The sequence below is a fragment of the Peromyscus leucopus genome, chromosome 22, assembly GCF_004664715.2.
Source record: "Peromyscus leucopus breed LL Stock chromosome 22, UCI_PerLeu_2.1, whole genome shotgun sequence".
Taxonomy (NCBI): Eukaryota; Metazoa; Chordata; class Mammalia; order Rodentia; family Cricetidae; genus Peromyscus; species Peromyscus leucopus.
The window spans coordinates 10,985,949-11,000,580 of record NC_051081.1 but is presented as its reverse complement, the minus strand read 5'-3'; the positions used below and the strand labels follow the sequence as shown (position 1 = coordinate 11,000,580).

Genomic DNA, 14,632 nt, shown 5'->3' with positions numbered 1-14,632 from the left:
TTAATCAATTTGTTGAGAAGTGGAACAAATAAAGGTCTAGGATCCCCATTTGTTTTGGAGGTACTAACATAACCTTTAGGTTTAAACAAAGAACTGGGGAACTGCAACCCAGAGAAGGTTCCCCCAACTCACGCACATACACCCGGAAATGGTCATTTATGGGGCTAGAGAAAGAGGCCAGAGCAGACTCACTGACCTATGATGTCATCAGGACGTTAAAATCCTTAACATCACCTGGAGGTAGCTCAATTTCCCTTCCCGGACAGGTCCACTGGAAAGCCGAGTCTGAATCCAGTCCCTCATTGGTTTCTCACTCCGTCAATCCACTTCATTGTTCAAGTCTTCCGCCCCGCCTTCCTCCTTCGGCTTCTGATAGGCTGCTGAGTCTGTCACTTCGAAAAGGTCCGCATTCCTTCCGCCTTTCTCCTGGAGACCGAGGGCTAGAAGGGTGGATCCCAGGAGGCTCCCACCCCCTTAAACTCATCTCCTAAGTCTGATTGGCTTGCCCGGGTGCCTGTCACTAACGCTTTCACCGTTGACTGGCCGTCGGACCGCCGCTCTGCGCGGCGCCGGTTCCGCCCCCGTCGGGTGTTTGTGGTGGGGCTGCGGAGTCGCCGATCCCGCCGGAAGCGCCAGGACAATGGGGACCCGGGACGACGAGTACGACTACCTATTCAAAGGTGCGCCCGGTGGACTACAGACGAGCAAGGGCGCTGTAGCGACCGGAGGGTCGAGGCTCCGCTAAGGGACGAGAGGGCTCAGGGTGGAGCCCGGGGCTCCAACGAGGCCTGTCTCCGGGTAGGGAGTTGGAGAAAGCCGCGACAAGCCGAGCTCGCTAGGTTTCAGGCCGTAGTGCGCAGCGGTGAAAAGAGGGAGGCTCAGAGAGGCCTATGGACCCCGGATGCATCGGGGCGGGGCCGAGGCCTGGAGGGGGTGGGGCCCGGAGTGGTAGGGGAGGCCGTTGGGGCGGGGCTTCTGAGGGGCGGGGCTTCCCTGAGTTTGGTCGGCGGGCTGCGTTGAACGCAGGGTTATAGGGAGTTAGGGCAGTTAGGGAACATTGTGGGCGTGCCCAGGAAGCCTGATTGGTGTGAGTCTTCTAGGGCTGGGAATGGACTGGTAGGGGCGGGGCCTATCTTGGGGTAGAGCCTGGGTCATGTGGTTCAGGAGCCCTAAATTGTGGTGCCTTGGAATTGGGTGGGACGGTTCCTGTGTGTGCACTAGTTCAAACTCTGGGTAAGTGATGGAGATGTAGTTCTATTGGTTGAGAGCTTGCCTAGCAGTAGCATCCACAAAGCCATGGGATTTATCGCCACACTGTATAAACCTTGTGTGAAGGTGCAGACCTCCCAAGGAGGCAGAGATAGGAAGATCAAAAGTGCAGAGACCTGCCGGGCATTGGTGGCGCACGCCTTTAATCGCAGCACTTGGGAGGCAGAGGCAGGCGGATCTTTGTGAGTTCGAGGGCAGCCTGGTCTACAGAGCAAGATCCAAGAAAGGCACAAATCTGCACAGAGAAACCCCGTCTCGGGGAAAAAAAAAAAAAAAAGTGCAGAGGTCAGCCTTGATTACTGGAACCCTTTCTCAAAGAAAAAACACGTGGATGGCATTGACCCAGTTTGTACACTATTCTGAGACTTTATAATAATGATCTCTTTTAATCCTCTTTATGAGTTTATACAGCCCATATTATCCAGGAAACAGGCCTGTAGGGGTGCACACCTAGAATTCCAGTATTTAGAGTTGGAGGCAGGAGAATCTTTTTCTATTTCAAAGCCATCCTGGGGCTGGTGAGGTAGCTCAGCAAGTATCGATGTATGCTGCCAAGCCTGATAACTTTAATTCAGTCTTGGGGCCTACATGGTAGAAGAGTCTGTGAGTTGTTCTCTGCCTCCACGTGTACTCCATGTCATATGAGCCCACACACATACATGCACACAGAATAAATAATGTAATTTGGCCAGTTGAGATGGCACACACCTTTAATTCTAGCACTCAGGAGGAAACTGAAGCAAACAGAGCTCTGTGAGTTCAAGGCAAGCAAGCCTGGTCTACATAGAGAGTTCTAGGAAGTGGGGGAGTGGTGGAGGGTCGCAAGTGAGACCCTATCTCAAAAAAATTTTAAAGCTAACCTAGGTTACATAGCCATAGCCTGTTCTCAAAACAGAAGGGAAACTGAAGTTCAGAGAGGAACCTAAGGGTGAAGCAGGATTGGGCTCAGGACAGTTTATGGTTTTTTGCCACTTAGGGTGTGAGCTTTGGGGCAAGGCTTTCAAGTTAGATCTGGAGCAAACAGGTGTCAGACCTCCCTTCAAGACATACGAATCCTACCAGCAGGAAGAGTTTTCCTACCTGGTGAGCATCCCCCATGTCACTGGGTTCCCTCATTTCTCTGCTGAGCATATTTAGGGATCTCTGGCATTGTGACTCCTATGCCACGGCGGGCTTTTTGGTCCTGTACTATTTATTCATGCTGGACTCCCCACCTAACAGTGGCTGGTTTTGAGAGCTAACTCCTGGGTACACAAGGGACACATTGTTGCTTTTCTGGGAGTATGTCCTGGTGCTCAAAGTCAGCCTTGGCTTCTTGGGATTGTGGAGGTAGTTGGGATAGCCATGTGGCTTCTAGGCAGAGACAGTTACCACATAGCACCATGGGCTGATAGTGGGCTATATATCCAGATGTGAGACTGATTAGTAAGTTAGGCTCCAGGTATTATTCCAGAGGCAGAGGACGATTTGGAAGGATTTTGGAGACCAGAGATTTGAAGGGCTCTCTGATGGTAGGTGGAGCAGACTCAAGTCCTGCTGTGGCAGGGACCTGTCCCAACTCAGCCCACCCTGAGGAAGCTTCAGGCAGGGCAGGGTATCTTTTCCCTTCAGTTCAACACATTCAGCATCTGTGGTCATTCCCTGCTTGTTTGTGACCTTTTGCTGTTATAAATAGCCTGGCATTGAATGTGTGCCCAAGTCCTCTCTTTGCCCTGTGGGCTGTTTCCTTGATGTGCATTCCCAGAAGTGCAGTTACTAGGTCAGGGGCGATGGAGCTCCATTGCCATTCCTGGTACTTGTCTCCAGAGCTCACTTCCTGGAAACACCAATCAGCTCCTGCAGTAGCTGGCATGGGGGGAGTGCCTGCCTTCCCTGCTGCCCTCCCCCACTGGCCTCCTTTCCTGGTCTGGCAGGTGCCTTCTTCAGTTAGTCATAGTAACTCCTTAACCCCCAAGGTCAGCATCCCACCAGTGCTCACCCTAGGTCTCTTCTCCATTTTTTACATCTCATTTGAGGACCCTTTAACATTTATCCTTTTCATTCAGATTTTCAAGCTATTAAATTAGAAAAGGGAGTGGTGGGGAATTAAAAGGGAAGGCAAACTACTATCATCAATCACATCACTTGCCTGCATGTGGCAGATCCCCCAGAATGTGAATACACTGCACCTGCTAGTGCCTTCTGAGACCCACAGCTTTCAGAAGCTCAGGCCTAGGGCCCGCCAACCATCATAACAAGGGTCATCATTGGAGAAGCATTTCATATTTGGTGGCAAGAAGGTGAGGCCAAGCCCAGCCTACGCTACATATAGTGAGAGCCTGTCTCAAGAAAAACAAAACAAAACAATCTACAGTTGTGCTAGAAGTGTTGACAAGGACTGATCTTGTTACTCTGTGGCTCTCTCTGCAACCTCTAGAAACTTGGGAAGGATAGCGTCTGGAGCCTCACCCTACCCTCATTTCTCTGTGCTAAATAAACCAGCCTTGGCTGTCCTCACCTCCTTATCCTAGGCTTTGGTCACCTTTCCTTGACATGGAAGGCCACAAGGAGACAGTGGCTCACACACGTTTTTGGCAGCCACATCACACATTGGCTCGCTTGACCTTAAGGTGAAGGCCAAAAGGTCCCATGAGTGGGTGGCCACATGCCATTTGTTTTCCTCCATAAATAGTCTCTGCCCCAGGAGTAAGGTTGTTTATTTGTACCTAATTATAGATGCTCACGTTTATTCTCCCAATTTTCTCCTGTCACCACTGACCATTTTCCCAACCTGCTGGTGGATCCCTAGAGATACCCCTGACTTCTCCTCTAAGGAACATTAAGTTAGGGGTGCCATATTGGGACCACCTAGGCCCCATTGTCAGACTCTTTTCCCAGAGTTCCCAGCCAGTTAGTGCCCACCCAGTTTTCAAGGACACAGGTCATGTGAAAGGCCCAGAGACCCTGTTCTTTGGGTTGTGCCCACCTCTACCCAGGGACATAGAAGTGACTAGACCCCAGGGACAGGGCTAGCTCCAGCACTTACATCCCTCTGCCGAGTACACAAGGCTAGGTAATATGCCTGCCAGGCCTGCTGTGCTAGTGACTCCCACTAGCCCCAAAGAATACGGTCCCTGGAGCCTGGAATGGTTAGGACCCACTTCCTAGAGGAAATCTTCCCCACACTGAATAGCTGCTCAGTCAGCCTGAACATCAAAGGCTCCAGGGGTGCTACCCTGTCATAGGACAGGCTAGAGCATTCAGGGCTCTTGAGAGGTTCCAGATCTTTGTTTTTGCCAACTGGGCTTGCCTGCTTAGCACGCCAAATGGCATATCCAGGGGGACTATTTCCCAGCCAACAAAGCCACAGACTTCTTTGGAAATGCTGAGGGCTGTGTCCTCAAGGTCTTATTATTTGCCCAAGACAACTGGTCACTTGTTTTCTTGACAATGTCGTTTTCACATCTATTCTACATGCAGAGGCAGCCTAGTCACCACCCTGGTATATCAGGCACCCTGTGCCAGGGATGGCCTGAGCAGCCTAGTCTTCCTGCTGTTCACCTGGGTGTGGTTTGTGGACCTTCCATCTAGTCTGTGCATTCTTGTTCTCAGTGGGTAACCTTGGACTGGGAATTTGTCTCTGTGTTGAGTATCCCTAACTGCAGTGGGATTATTAACATTGTGTCTGGCCCTGAGTGGCTCTGAGAATTTGCTAAGCCTAGGCCCGAGAAGCATTTGGGTACAAGATTGACCCAAGGTCCAGTCATGGTCACAGTGCAGCTGCTGTGGCCAACAATCCTGAAGGCTATGCAACAGAGACAAGACTTAGAAGATAGAGGGTGTGGGGCTGGAGAGATGGCTTAGAGGTTAAGAGCACCAACTGCTCTTCCAGAGGTCCTGAGTTCAATTCCCAGCACCCACATGGTGGCTCATAACCATCTGTAATGAAATCTGGCACCCTCTTCTGTATACATAATAAATAAATAAACCTTTAAAAAAAAAAAAAAAAAGAAGAAGATAGAGGGTGTGAGAGACCTCCTGAGCAGGGTGAGTTTTCCATGTCATTCCTGTAGGTGTGAGAATGAGGAGCAAAGTTCTCCTGATGTGGTAGCTCCTGTGGAAAGGAAGTGAGGGGGTAGATGCTCTGGAGAGTGATTCCTGCAGTTCAGCTTGTTTCATGGCTCAGGAGCCAGTCATTGCCACAACCACCATGGTTGGGAGTCCTTGGCTCTGCCCTAATCTAGCTTCACCTCTTTCTCTGAACTTGGCATTTTTTTTTTAAAGATTTATTTATTTATTATGTATGCAGTGTTCTGCCTGCATGTGTCCCTTCAGGCCAGAAGAGGGCACCAGAGGGCACCAGATCTCATTACAGATGGTTGTGAGCCACCATGTGGTTGCTGGGAATTGAACTCAGGACCTCTGGAAGAACAGCCAGTGCTCTTAACCGCTGAGCCATCTCTCCAGCCCCTGAACTTGGCATTCTTATACTGGGTACCCACAGAGTCTCAGGAAGATGCCGAGCCTATCATCACATGGCTTGTGGACCAGGCCATATGATAGTTGCTTGGAGAGGAGAAGCCTGACCTGAGTGAGGGGTCTCACAGACTGTTGGATCTTGAAGGATGAGCAGGAGTTTCTTGGCTATCCCTGAAGAATGCCCAGGTGGTGGGAAGCTGGGAAATAGGCAGGCTGAGGTTCACTGGGCTTCACTGTCTCCAGGAGGTAGAAGCAGGACCTCTGAGTTGCATGCCAGGGATAAGGGGAGAATGGCAGGGTAGATGTGAGATTGAAATGGAAGAGAAAGGCCTTGTTCCAGAGACCTGAATTCAGATTCTGCCTAGATGACTTGCCAGGCAAGTTGCCCTGGACATGCATTTCTTGGTGAATGAGGGGCAAATCTGCAAATAAACACAGGCCCTAGTTCCTGCTTTGCCTCCACACCCCTGATAGCATGCTTTGGGTTCCTCATTCCTCATCTGAACCTCACTTTCCTTTTTTTAAAAAGGGAATGTGTGTGGTAGTGTATGCCATCTCTGCAACCTCTTTTTTGTTCCCCCTCTTATGAATATGTTTGTGGGTTTTTGTTTTGTTTTTGGAGTTTTTGTTGGTTTTGTAGTTTTGTTTTTGTGGGGATTTGTTGTTTTTGTTTTGTTTTGAAATAGGATCTCACTGTGTAGTCCTAGCTAGCCTGGGTCTGCTTCCTGGGTCTGCTAGGATTAAAGGCCTGAGCCACCACACCAGGCTTGTTTTGTTTTTGAGGACATCATGAAGCTTAGACCTGCTTCAGACTCACTATGTAGCCAGGGATGATCCTGAACTTATTCTGCATCCACCTCCAGAGTAATTCCAGGGTATACCACCAGGCTTGGCTTTATGCCCACCACACCTAGTTTAATGCAGTGCTGGGGATCAAACTCAGGGCTTTGTGCATATTTAGACAAGCACTCTACCAACTGAGCAGCATTGCCGATGCAGTTTGTCCTTTTAAACAGGGACTAAAAATGTAGCTCAAGCTGGCCTTGGATTTACTGTGTAGCCCAGGCTGCCCTTAAACTCATGGTTCTTATGCTGCAGCCTCCTGAGTCTTGGAATTATAGGCATGTACCATTATGCCTGCCTCAGTCTTCCTCTTCTGGGCTCTAAAGCAACCAGCCCAGAAGGTGAAATGGGTTGGGTTCCCTGTTTTTTGCCATATTCTCACCTGTGCCCTGAGGGGGTTGACATAGGCATCTTCCCAGGGTGATCCAGGCATGTCTGGGGTCAGATGAGGTAGGGAAGGAGGCTCTTCCAGCTGCTTTGGGGTGTGTTGATTCATTCCACAGACATTTGTTGGCACTTACCATGTGCCAGGCCCTATGCCAGGCCTGAGGATACAGCACGGAACAAGACTATCCAAGATTCATGCTTATAGGGCAGACTAGCCACACACACACACACACACACACACATAGAGCAAAACCAGACACGTGAGGGTTGCATGAGCTATGAAAGAAAAGCTAGGACAGAGAATGAGGAAGGTTGGGAAAGTAGGTTTATAATAGGGTTGTAGGTAGGATCTTCTTGGCATCCAAGGGGCTCTCAAAGAGTAAGGCGGGGGCCAGAGAAAGAATGGTCAGGGAATGGTAGTCTGTGTAAAGGCTCTGAGGCAGGACTGTGCCATGTGTTGGGAAAGAGCAAGAGCCCATATAGTTGGCTGGAACGTGTGGGAGATTGAGGAAGAAACGGAAAACAGCTTAGGGCATGTAGGACCATGCCTTGTGGGCCCCAGGGAGCATGTGGGTTTTGATTCTTAGGTACTTAGGTGCCATTCTAAGTCCCTGCCCAGGGCAGACAGTGTAGACACAGGGCAGACATATGTCTTGTGGCTATGAGTACAAGCTTTGGGACCTCAAGAAAAGGTTGATACTGTGAGATGATGGCCTGGCCTTTGAAGGTGGTAAGGAGCAGGAATCTACACACACACACACACACACACACACACACACACACACACACACAAACTTTGTCTAGCAATTGAATTCATATAGACAAGTACACATACAGGACTGAGGATGTAGCTCAATTGGCCTAGAATTCATGAGATCCTAGGTTCCATCCCCAACATCATATACATAGTGGTAAATACCTGTAGTCCCCACATTTGAGAGGTAGAGGTAAGACAATCAGTAACTCTAAGTATTCTGCAGCTGCATAGTGAATTGGAGGCCAGCTTGGGCTGCTTGAGACCCTATCTCAAAAGAAAGGAAAGTATACATACAAGTATATAACCAAGTATATCTTCACTATCTGAAGTCACCTGATGAAACCCACATGGAAGCAGAACATTACTGATCCTCAGAAGTGCCATGCAGTTTCCCTTCAGTTATGAAGGAAATACAAGATTGACCCTAGAATATGAGAGGAAGAAAGGACTGAAGATGACTATAAGTGGTTGGCCTGAGTACCTTCCAAGTTGCATGAGTCATTGTCTAAGCTAGGGGTGGTGGGGTGGTCACCCAGTGAGGTAACCAGGACAATATTCTGTTGTGCTGACTTGAAATGCTGGGGCTCTGTTTGATGATACAAAGGCAGAGGGCACATTAGTCTGGGCTTGCAGAAAGGAGGTTAATGTAGGAATCATCAGCCTATAAGCGATATTTGCAGCCAGAAGCATGGATGGGATCACCTGGGGATCCAATCCTGTGGCTCCCTTATATTTTTCAGGTAGAGGGATAGCCTGAAGCAGCTCTAAGATGGGGAGGCAATATGGGGTCATTGAAGCTCAGGAAGAAACAGTGTGAGAGAAGGAGGGCTCTCTAAGCTGCTGCATGGGGACAAGGCACTGAGACTTAACCTTTTCCTTGTAGCCACTGGAAGGTCTGTAGGTTGGTATGTTAGTAGGGTGTAGGGACTGAGTCCCTCCTGAGGGCTCTTCCCATTTTGTGCTCCTCACCCTGCTTGCCAGAGCCAGTGAGCTTAGCCTCAAGTCTGTAGCCTGCCTGTATCATCTCTACCCATACCTTGGAGTCCTGATCTCAAGGTGGGTGCTCCTCCTACTCCCCAGACCCTGGATAACCATGCTCAGTCTGGGGCTTAGAGGGTCCTGGAGGACTGGAGGCAGAGACAGAAGTAACAGAAGTATAGATAGCACTTTCTAGGGGTTAGATATGCAGAAAGGAGAAAATCAGGACAATGCCTAGAGGCATGAAAAGAGTGTATTCTTAGCCTGGCCTCTTGGTACACTCCTGTAATTCCAGCACTTAGGAGGCTAGGGCAGAAAAGTCAAAAGTTTGAGGTAAGAAAGGCTACATCATGAGACCCTGTCTCACTGTCTTCTTACCTTCCCCTCCACTCCCACAAAAATGTATTCTTTTCAGGCCGAAGAAATGACTCAGAGGTTAAGAGCACTGCTCTTCCAGAGGTCCTGAGTTCAATTCCCAGCAACTACATGGTAGCTCACAACCATCTATAATGAGATCTGGTGCCCTCTTCTGGCCTGCAGGTATACATGCTGTATACATAAATAAATAAATCTTTTTTAAAAAAATGTATTCTTTTCAAGAGAGAGAAACCAGAGCATATAAGCCAAGCAGCTCAGTGTAGCTATAGGGAGGGGAAGGGTGCTACCTGTTGGGTCCTGGTCCCTCCAGGCCTCAAGACTCCCAGGTGGGGCCTGGGTTCCTCCTGAGAGCTCTCCCCAGTGCTTGTCTCTCAGCCATTCAGTATGGCCAGTGAGCCTGGGCTCAGTCTGTGGCACAGCCATGCATGTCTCTCCTTGGCTGGGAACTAGGGCAAATACCCTTCCTGCTCCTCAGGCCCCAGATGACCAAGCCTGCAGCTCCCATGGCTCTCTACTGGTAGGCCCACCCTCAGCTACAAAGTCCCACTGCCTTCAGGGACCATAAGATTTCTGGCTAAGGTATCTGATTAGATGCCCACTGCCTATTACATCTGCATAGCATATGTGTGAGTACATGCACACGTGAACACAGACATGTGAGCACGGATATGAGCATATGTACATGTGAACATGTGCATGGTGAATCCTGCCCAGGCCCGGGCCTGGGCCCCACCCCAGAGCCTTGGTGCTGCAGCCCTTGCAGGCAGTATTTGCCAAGCCAGGTTAGGACTCACTTTATAGCCTGGCACTAGTCAGTTCCCCTGCATATTCCATGTCTACTGGTGTCATGCCCTGTGTCCTGAGGAGCTTTAACCTGTAATACTTTATCTTTCCTAGCCATGTTGTCCTGATAACTATTCTGGAATAGATTTCCTTTTTGTTGTTGTTTTCAGACAATGTCTCATGTAGCCCAGGCTTACCTCAGGTTTGTTAAGTAGCCAAGGATGACCTTGAATTTCTTGTATATCTGGTGGGGATGGGGCATAGCTTTTTGAGACAGGGTCTCACTGTGTAGTCTTGAATGGCCTGAAACTTGATATGTAGACAAGGCTAACTTCCCGAGTGTTGGGATTAAAAGCATGTGCTGTCATGATCTTGGGTCTCTGATCTTCTTACCTCCACTTCCTGAGTGCTGGGATTACAGCTTTGTTATTACAGGCATGTACCACCATGCCCAGTTTATGCAGTGCTGGAGATTGAACCCAGGCCTTGATTCATGGTAGACATTAAGATGGTTGGCTCCAGCTTCAAGGAGGCATGCACAGGGCTACATTGAGACCTTTTCTCCCTGTCACTGTTAACAACGCCAGCTTCTAGGCTGCAGGAAGTCATACACACTGACATGTGAACCTTATAAAGATGTGACAGTGATGGAACCCTCTAGGAGCACTGAGTAGAGTAATCCTCACCCCAGGCAGGAATGGTGACCAGCTCTGTCTAGGCTGCAGCCAGAACACATGTTCTTGCTGCTCATGGAACTGCCAGTTCTACAGATGAATGAGGGTTTGGTTGTTTGAAGCAGCTAGAGGAGAAGCATGGACAGGGGGGAGAGTATTGTTTCCTATCACTTAAAACACCAGACACAACTGTCATAGGTATTTACCCTGCTGAATGTTGACCCATCCTGTGCCCTGAACAACGCCTGAACAACACGCCCTGTGTCCCTTCCTGTGTACTGCATGCTGGCCAGGTCCTGACTCTGTGTGCTCTCATTCTGCCTTCCAAATAGGCTTACTGCCTTCTGTTCGCACATGTAGAACAGATGGGCCAGAGAGGTTAAGTGACTGGCTCAAGGTCACTCAGCTCCAGAGCTTTTTATGACCCTTCTTGACTACTCAGCCATCAGGCTCTGGGGTTAGTGAGTCTCAAGCCATCCTGTCTGCAGCGTGACCTGGGATGGCACCATGTCCTAGCTGGGACAGCCTTCCTCTAAGAACAAGAGACAAGCAAAGGTATCTGTGCTGACTGTTTCTGAAGCTTCCATTTTCTTTGTGTTACCAGGGTATCTGTGGGTGGCAATAACCAGAGAGCCACCATACAGATTTGATGGGTGGATGTGGGAAACATTGGGTGCTGCCTGATCCTCACCTCTCCTCCTTCTCTCCTGTTCCCAAGTGGTGCTTATCGGGGACTCAGGTGTGGGCAAGAGTAACCTGCTGTCACGCTTCACCAGAAACGAGTTCAACCTAGAGAGCAAGAGCACCATTGGCGTGGAATTTGCCACTCGCAGCATTCAGGTGGACGGAAAGACTATCAAGGCTCAGATCTGGGATACTGCTGGCCAGGAGCGCTACCGTGCCATTACCTCTGCGTGAGTTTAGCTAGAGTTAAGACCTGGAGATAGCAGGGGTGTGTGGACATGTGACACAGGAGCTTATAAGGGTATGTAAAGGTTGGACTGGACGGTGGAGAGCTGAGATCAAGGAGCGGAAGGGTATCCTGAGAGCTGTGGAACCCACGGGCAGACCAGCACCCAGCCTTGGGCATAACCTGGCACTGAGGTTATTACTGAGTGGATAGTGAGGGTCTGGCTTAGGCTCTCCTTTCTGACCCAGCCCCACTCAGGCAGCTTACCTGTCCTGGCATCATCTCCCAGTTTTAGCATACATTTTGCATCACTGTAGCCTCCCAGTTACTGAGACCCACCCAGCCTGCCTCTTTATGTACCCTTGAGCCCCCTGGCTGCCCCCTCACCTCATTTGCTACGCTTTGCATTCACATCATACAGTGGCCTCATCACTGGTCCTTCATCCCCAGAGCATGGAAGTGGTCCCATATGTGGTCCAGGCCTTTATTCACAGTGGGCACTGGCACTTCTACCTGATAGTAGCTTTCTCCCTGCACAGCTGCTGTATCCTCTCCTGTTCGTGGCCTTGGGGTATCTTCTAGCCCTGAGCCCCAAATTCCCTCCTCAGTCTCCCATTTGTGAAGGGCCTCCTTCAAAGATAAGATGGCTGCTTCTGTCCGGGCCCTGTGCTTAGACCAAAAAGCCACTATCCCCTGGGGTTCCCATGAGGCTGCTGAGGTTTATGCCTGCACTTACTCTGCAGGTACTACCGTGGTGCAGTGGGTGCACTGCTGGTGTATGACATTGCCAAGCACTTGACATATGAGAATGTGGAGCGTTGGCTGAAGGAGCTGCGGGATCATGCAGACAGCAACATCGTCATCATGCTGGTGGGCAACAAGAGTGACCTGCGCCACCTGCGGGCTGTGCCCACTGATGAGGCCCGTGCCTTTGCAGGTGAGCTTGTGGCAGACATGCATGCCAGCAAATGGTGGGACTGTGCTCTGAGAACCAGACTGACGGATTCAGAGAATTGTCTAGAAGTCAGGCACCTACTTCCTCCAATGTCACGGTTCATGTCAGTGCCTGTGTTCAGCCTTTGTCCCTAAGCAGTTAATTTCTTGATCCCAACCCTTAGTAGCAACTCTTATGATACTGGGTTAGGCAGGTGGGCAGGCATAGTCCTAGAGAGGGATGTGGGGAGAGGAGTGTGGGAGCCAGACCCCAGAGAGAATTTTCTCTTTTCCAGAAAAGAACAACTTGTCCTTCATTGAGACCTCAGCCTTGGATTCCACTAATGTAGAAGAAGCATTCAAGAACATTCTCACAGGTAGGCCCAGTGTCTGGGTAGGTATAAGGACAGTGCCCAATGTGCAGGTGCATTGCAAACCCAGTCCAGGCCTCCAATGTCACATAAAGTCAGGACATTTCTAGCCCTTGTTGACGCATGGACACAGAGGTCTTCACCCAAGTCCCTGTGATGGGCCCTTCTAGGGCTGCAGGGGAGGGAAGGAACAGCCTAGGCTAGTTAGGACCAGTTCTGTGCCCTGCCCCTGCCCACTTGGCTGTGCCTGGGAACCTCCAGGCCGCCAATGCTATTTTACCCAGATGTGGTGGGGGTCCTTCACAGCATGGTGGGAATTGTCTTTGCTTCCTGTTGCTCTATAAAAAGGCAACTTGAGGGTTTATTTTGGCTGACAACTCAGGGTACTTGAAACAGCTGGTCTCGTCATCACAGTCAGGAGACTGGGGATGTGCACAAACTGATGCTCAGCTCCCTTTCTTCATTGTACACAGTCCAGCAACCCCTGCAGAGAATGGTCCTGCTAGTGTTAATTAAGTCATCAAGATCCTCCCCTACAGGCATGCACAGAGGGCCTTCTCCCCAGTGATTCTAGGTCCTGTCAAGTTGAGGATTAGGAAACATCCGGCCTGTGTCCTTCGGAGAGGTAAATTGCCTTGGGCAGGCACACAGCTGCTCACTACATCCTTCCTGTTGCAGAAATCTACCGCATTGTGTCACAGAAGCAAATTGCTGACCGTGCGGCCCACGATGAGTCCCCTGGCAACAATGTGGTGGACATCAGTGTGCCACCTACCACCGATGGACAGAAACCCAATAAGCTGCAGTGCTGCCAGAACCTGTGACCGCCCTGCGCCTCCACCCAGCGTGCGTGCACGTCCTTGGTCCTTGGCCAGCCCCTCCAGTGTCCTCCCGGCCCCTCCCTTGTCCCTTTAGGACAGGCTGCTCCCACCCTCCACGTGAGCTCCTCCTACCAGCCCACTGGCCCAGGAGGAGCAGGAGTCAAGTGGCCTCTCCTGTCCTGCCTGCTCGAGAGAAGCTAGAAGCCCCTTGCTTATGTACCTGCTCTTGGGTATCATGGGCATCTTGACAGGGTGGGGAGGTTGGTAGAATGGACGGGGCCAGCCAGAGGTGAGGAAGATGAGTGGAAGGACCCAGCTTCTCCTGTTTTACGTGGTAGACTCCAGGGAGCGATCACCTCCTTCCCTCTCTGGCCATTTGACCCAGCTGGCCCTGCATCCCCACCCCAAACCCTCAGAGCTGATACCTGAAGAGCCAGGCATTAGGGGCTGGGCAGGTGGACAGTCCTGCCTACACCACCATAGCCAGCGCCAGCACGGCCTCCAGCATTCCCAGGCCTGCGCACTCCTGCTCCTGCCTGTAGATTTATGCTGGGAGAAGACCCCACACACACACACACCTTGCCCCTCTCCATCCTCTGCACGCAGCGTTGTCCCCTGCCCGTCCCTTCTCTGTCTCGTCTCCCTGTCTGGTCAGGAACCTGTCTGCAAGTGAAGCAATATCTCCATGTTTTGTATATAAAACTGCTCTTGTAGCCTTTGGTTTTTTGTTATTGTAGAGAAACACAGATTCTTTATACACTTTGTAAAATTTACGCCAAACCCCAGCTCTCGAACTCTTATTCTTCCTGTAGCCCCTGCACTGTTGCCCGTTACTAAAATGTATAAGCCAACTTCTGTACAGAAACCTGCCACTCAGCCTCTGTCTTCTTTATCTCTACAAGGGACACCTGATTCAGGGGCCCTTATTGGTCCCCAGTGGTACATTAGTCTAATACTGCTGAAGGCAGTGGGTAGGCATGCTGAACTTGCATACTAGGCTGTAAGATGAGGATCCTGGGCCCCAAAGAGGGGAGGGTGAGTCCTGTGCAAATGGCTCCTGTAGTAGGGAG

General features: G+C 50.4%; 1 protein-coding gene across 1 annotated transcript; it reads left to right on the top strand.

Moving 5' to 3' along the window:
- Positions 1–479: 479 nt before the first annotated feature.
- On the top strand, positions 480–14,429 carry Rab11b (RAB11B, member RAS oncogene family). The gene is made up of 5 exons (XM_028859909.2): positions 480–680; positions 11,246–11,441; positions 12,181–12,374; positions 12,667–12,747; positions 13,420–14,429. Exons 1-5 carry the CDS (start codon positions 641–643, stop codon positions 13,563–13,565), a joined length of 657 nt encoding a protein of 218 aa, XP_028715742.1. The 5' UTR covers positions 480–640; the 3' UTR covers positions 13,566–14,429.
- The last annotated feature ends 203 nt before the right edge of the window (positions 14,430–14,632 follow it).

Bases quoted from the DNA above. Each gene is read 5' to 3' on its own strand.
- Rab11b (XM_028859909.2), top strand. From the start codon at position 641: ATGGGGACCCGGGACGACGAGTACGACTACCTATTCAAAG. The intron at 11,442-12,180 runs GTGAGTTTAGCT...CTTACTCTGCAG, and splicing joins TACCGTGCCATTACCTCTGC to GTACTACCGTGGTGCAGTGG. The intron at 12,375-12,666 runs GTGAGCTTGTGG...TCTCTTTTCCAG, and splicing joins TGAGGCCCGTGCCTTTGCAG to AAAAGAACAACTTGTCCTTC.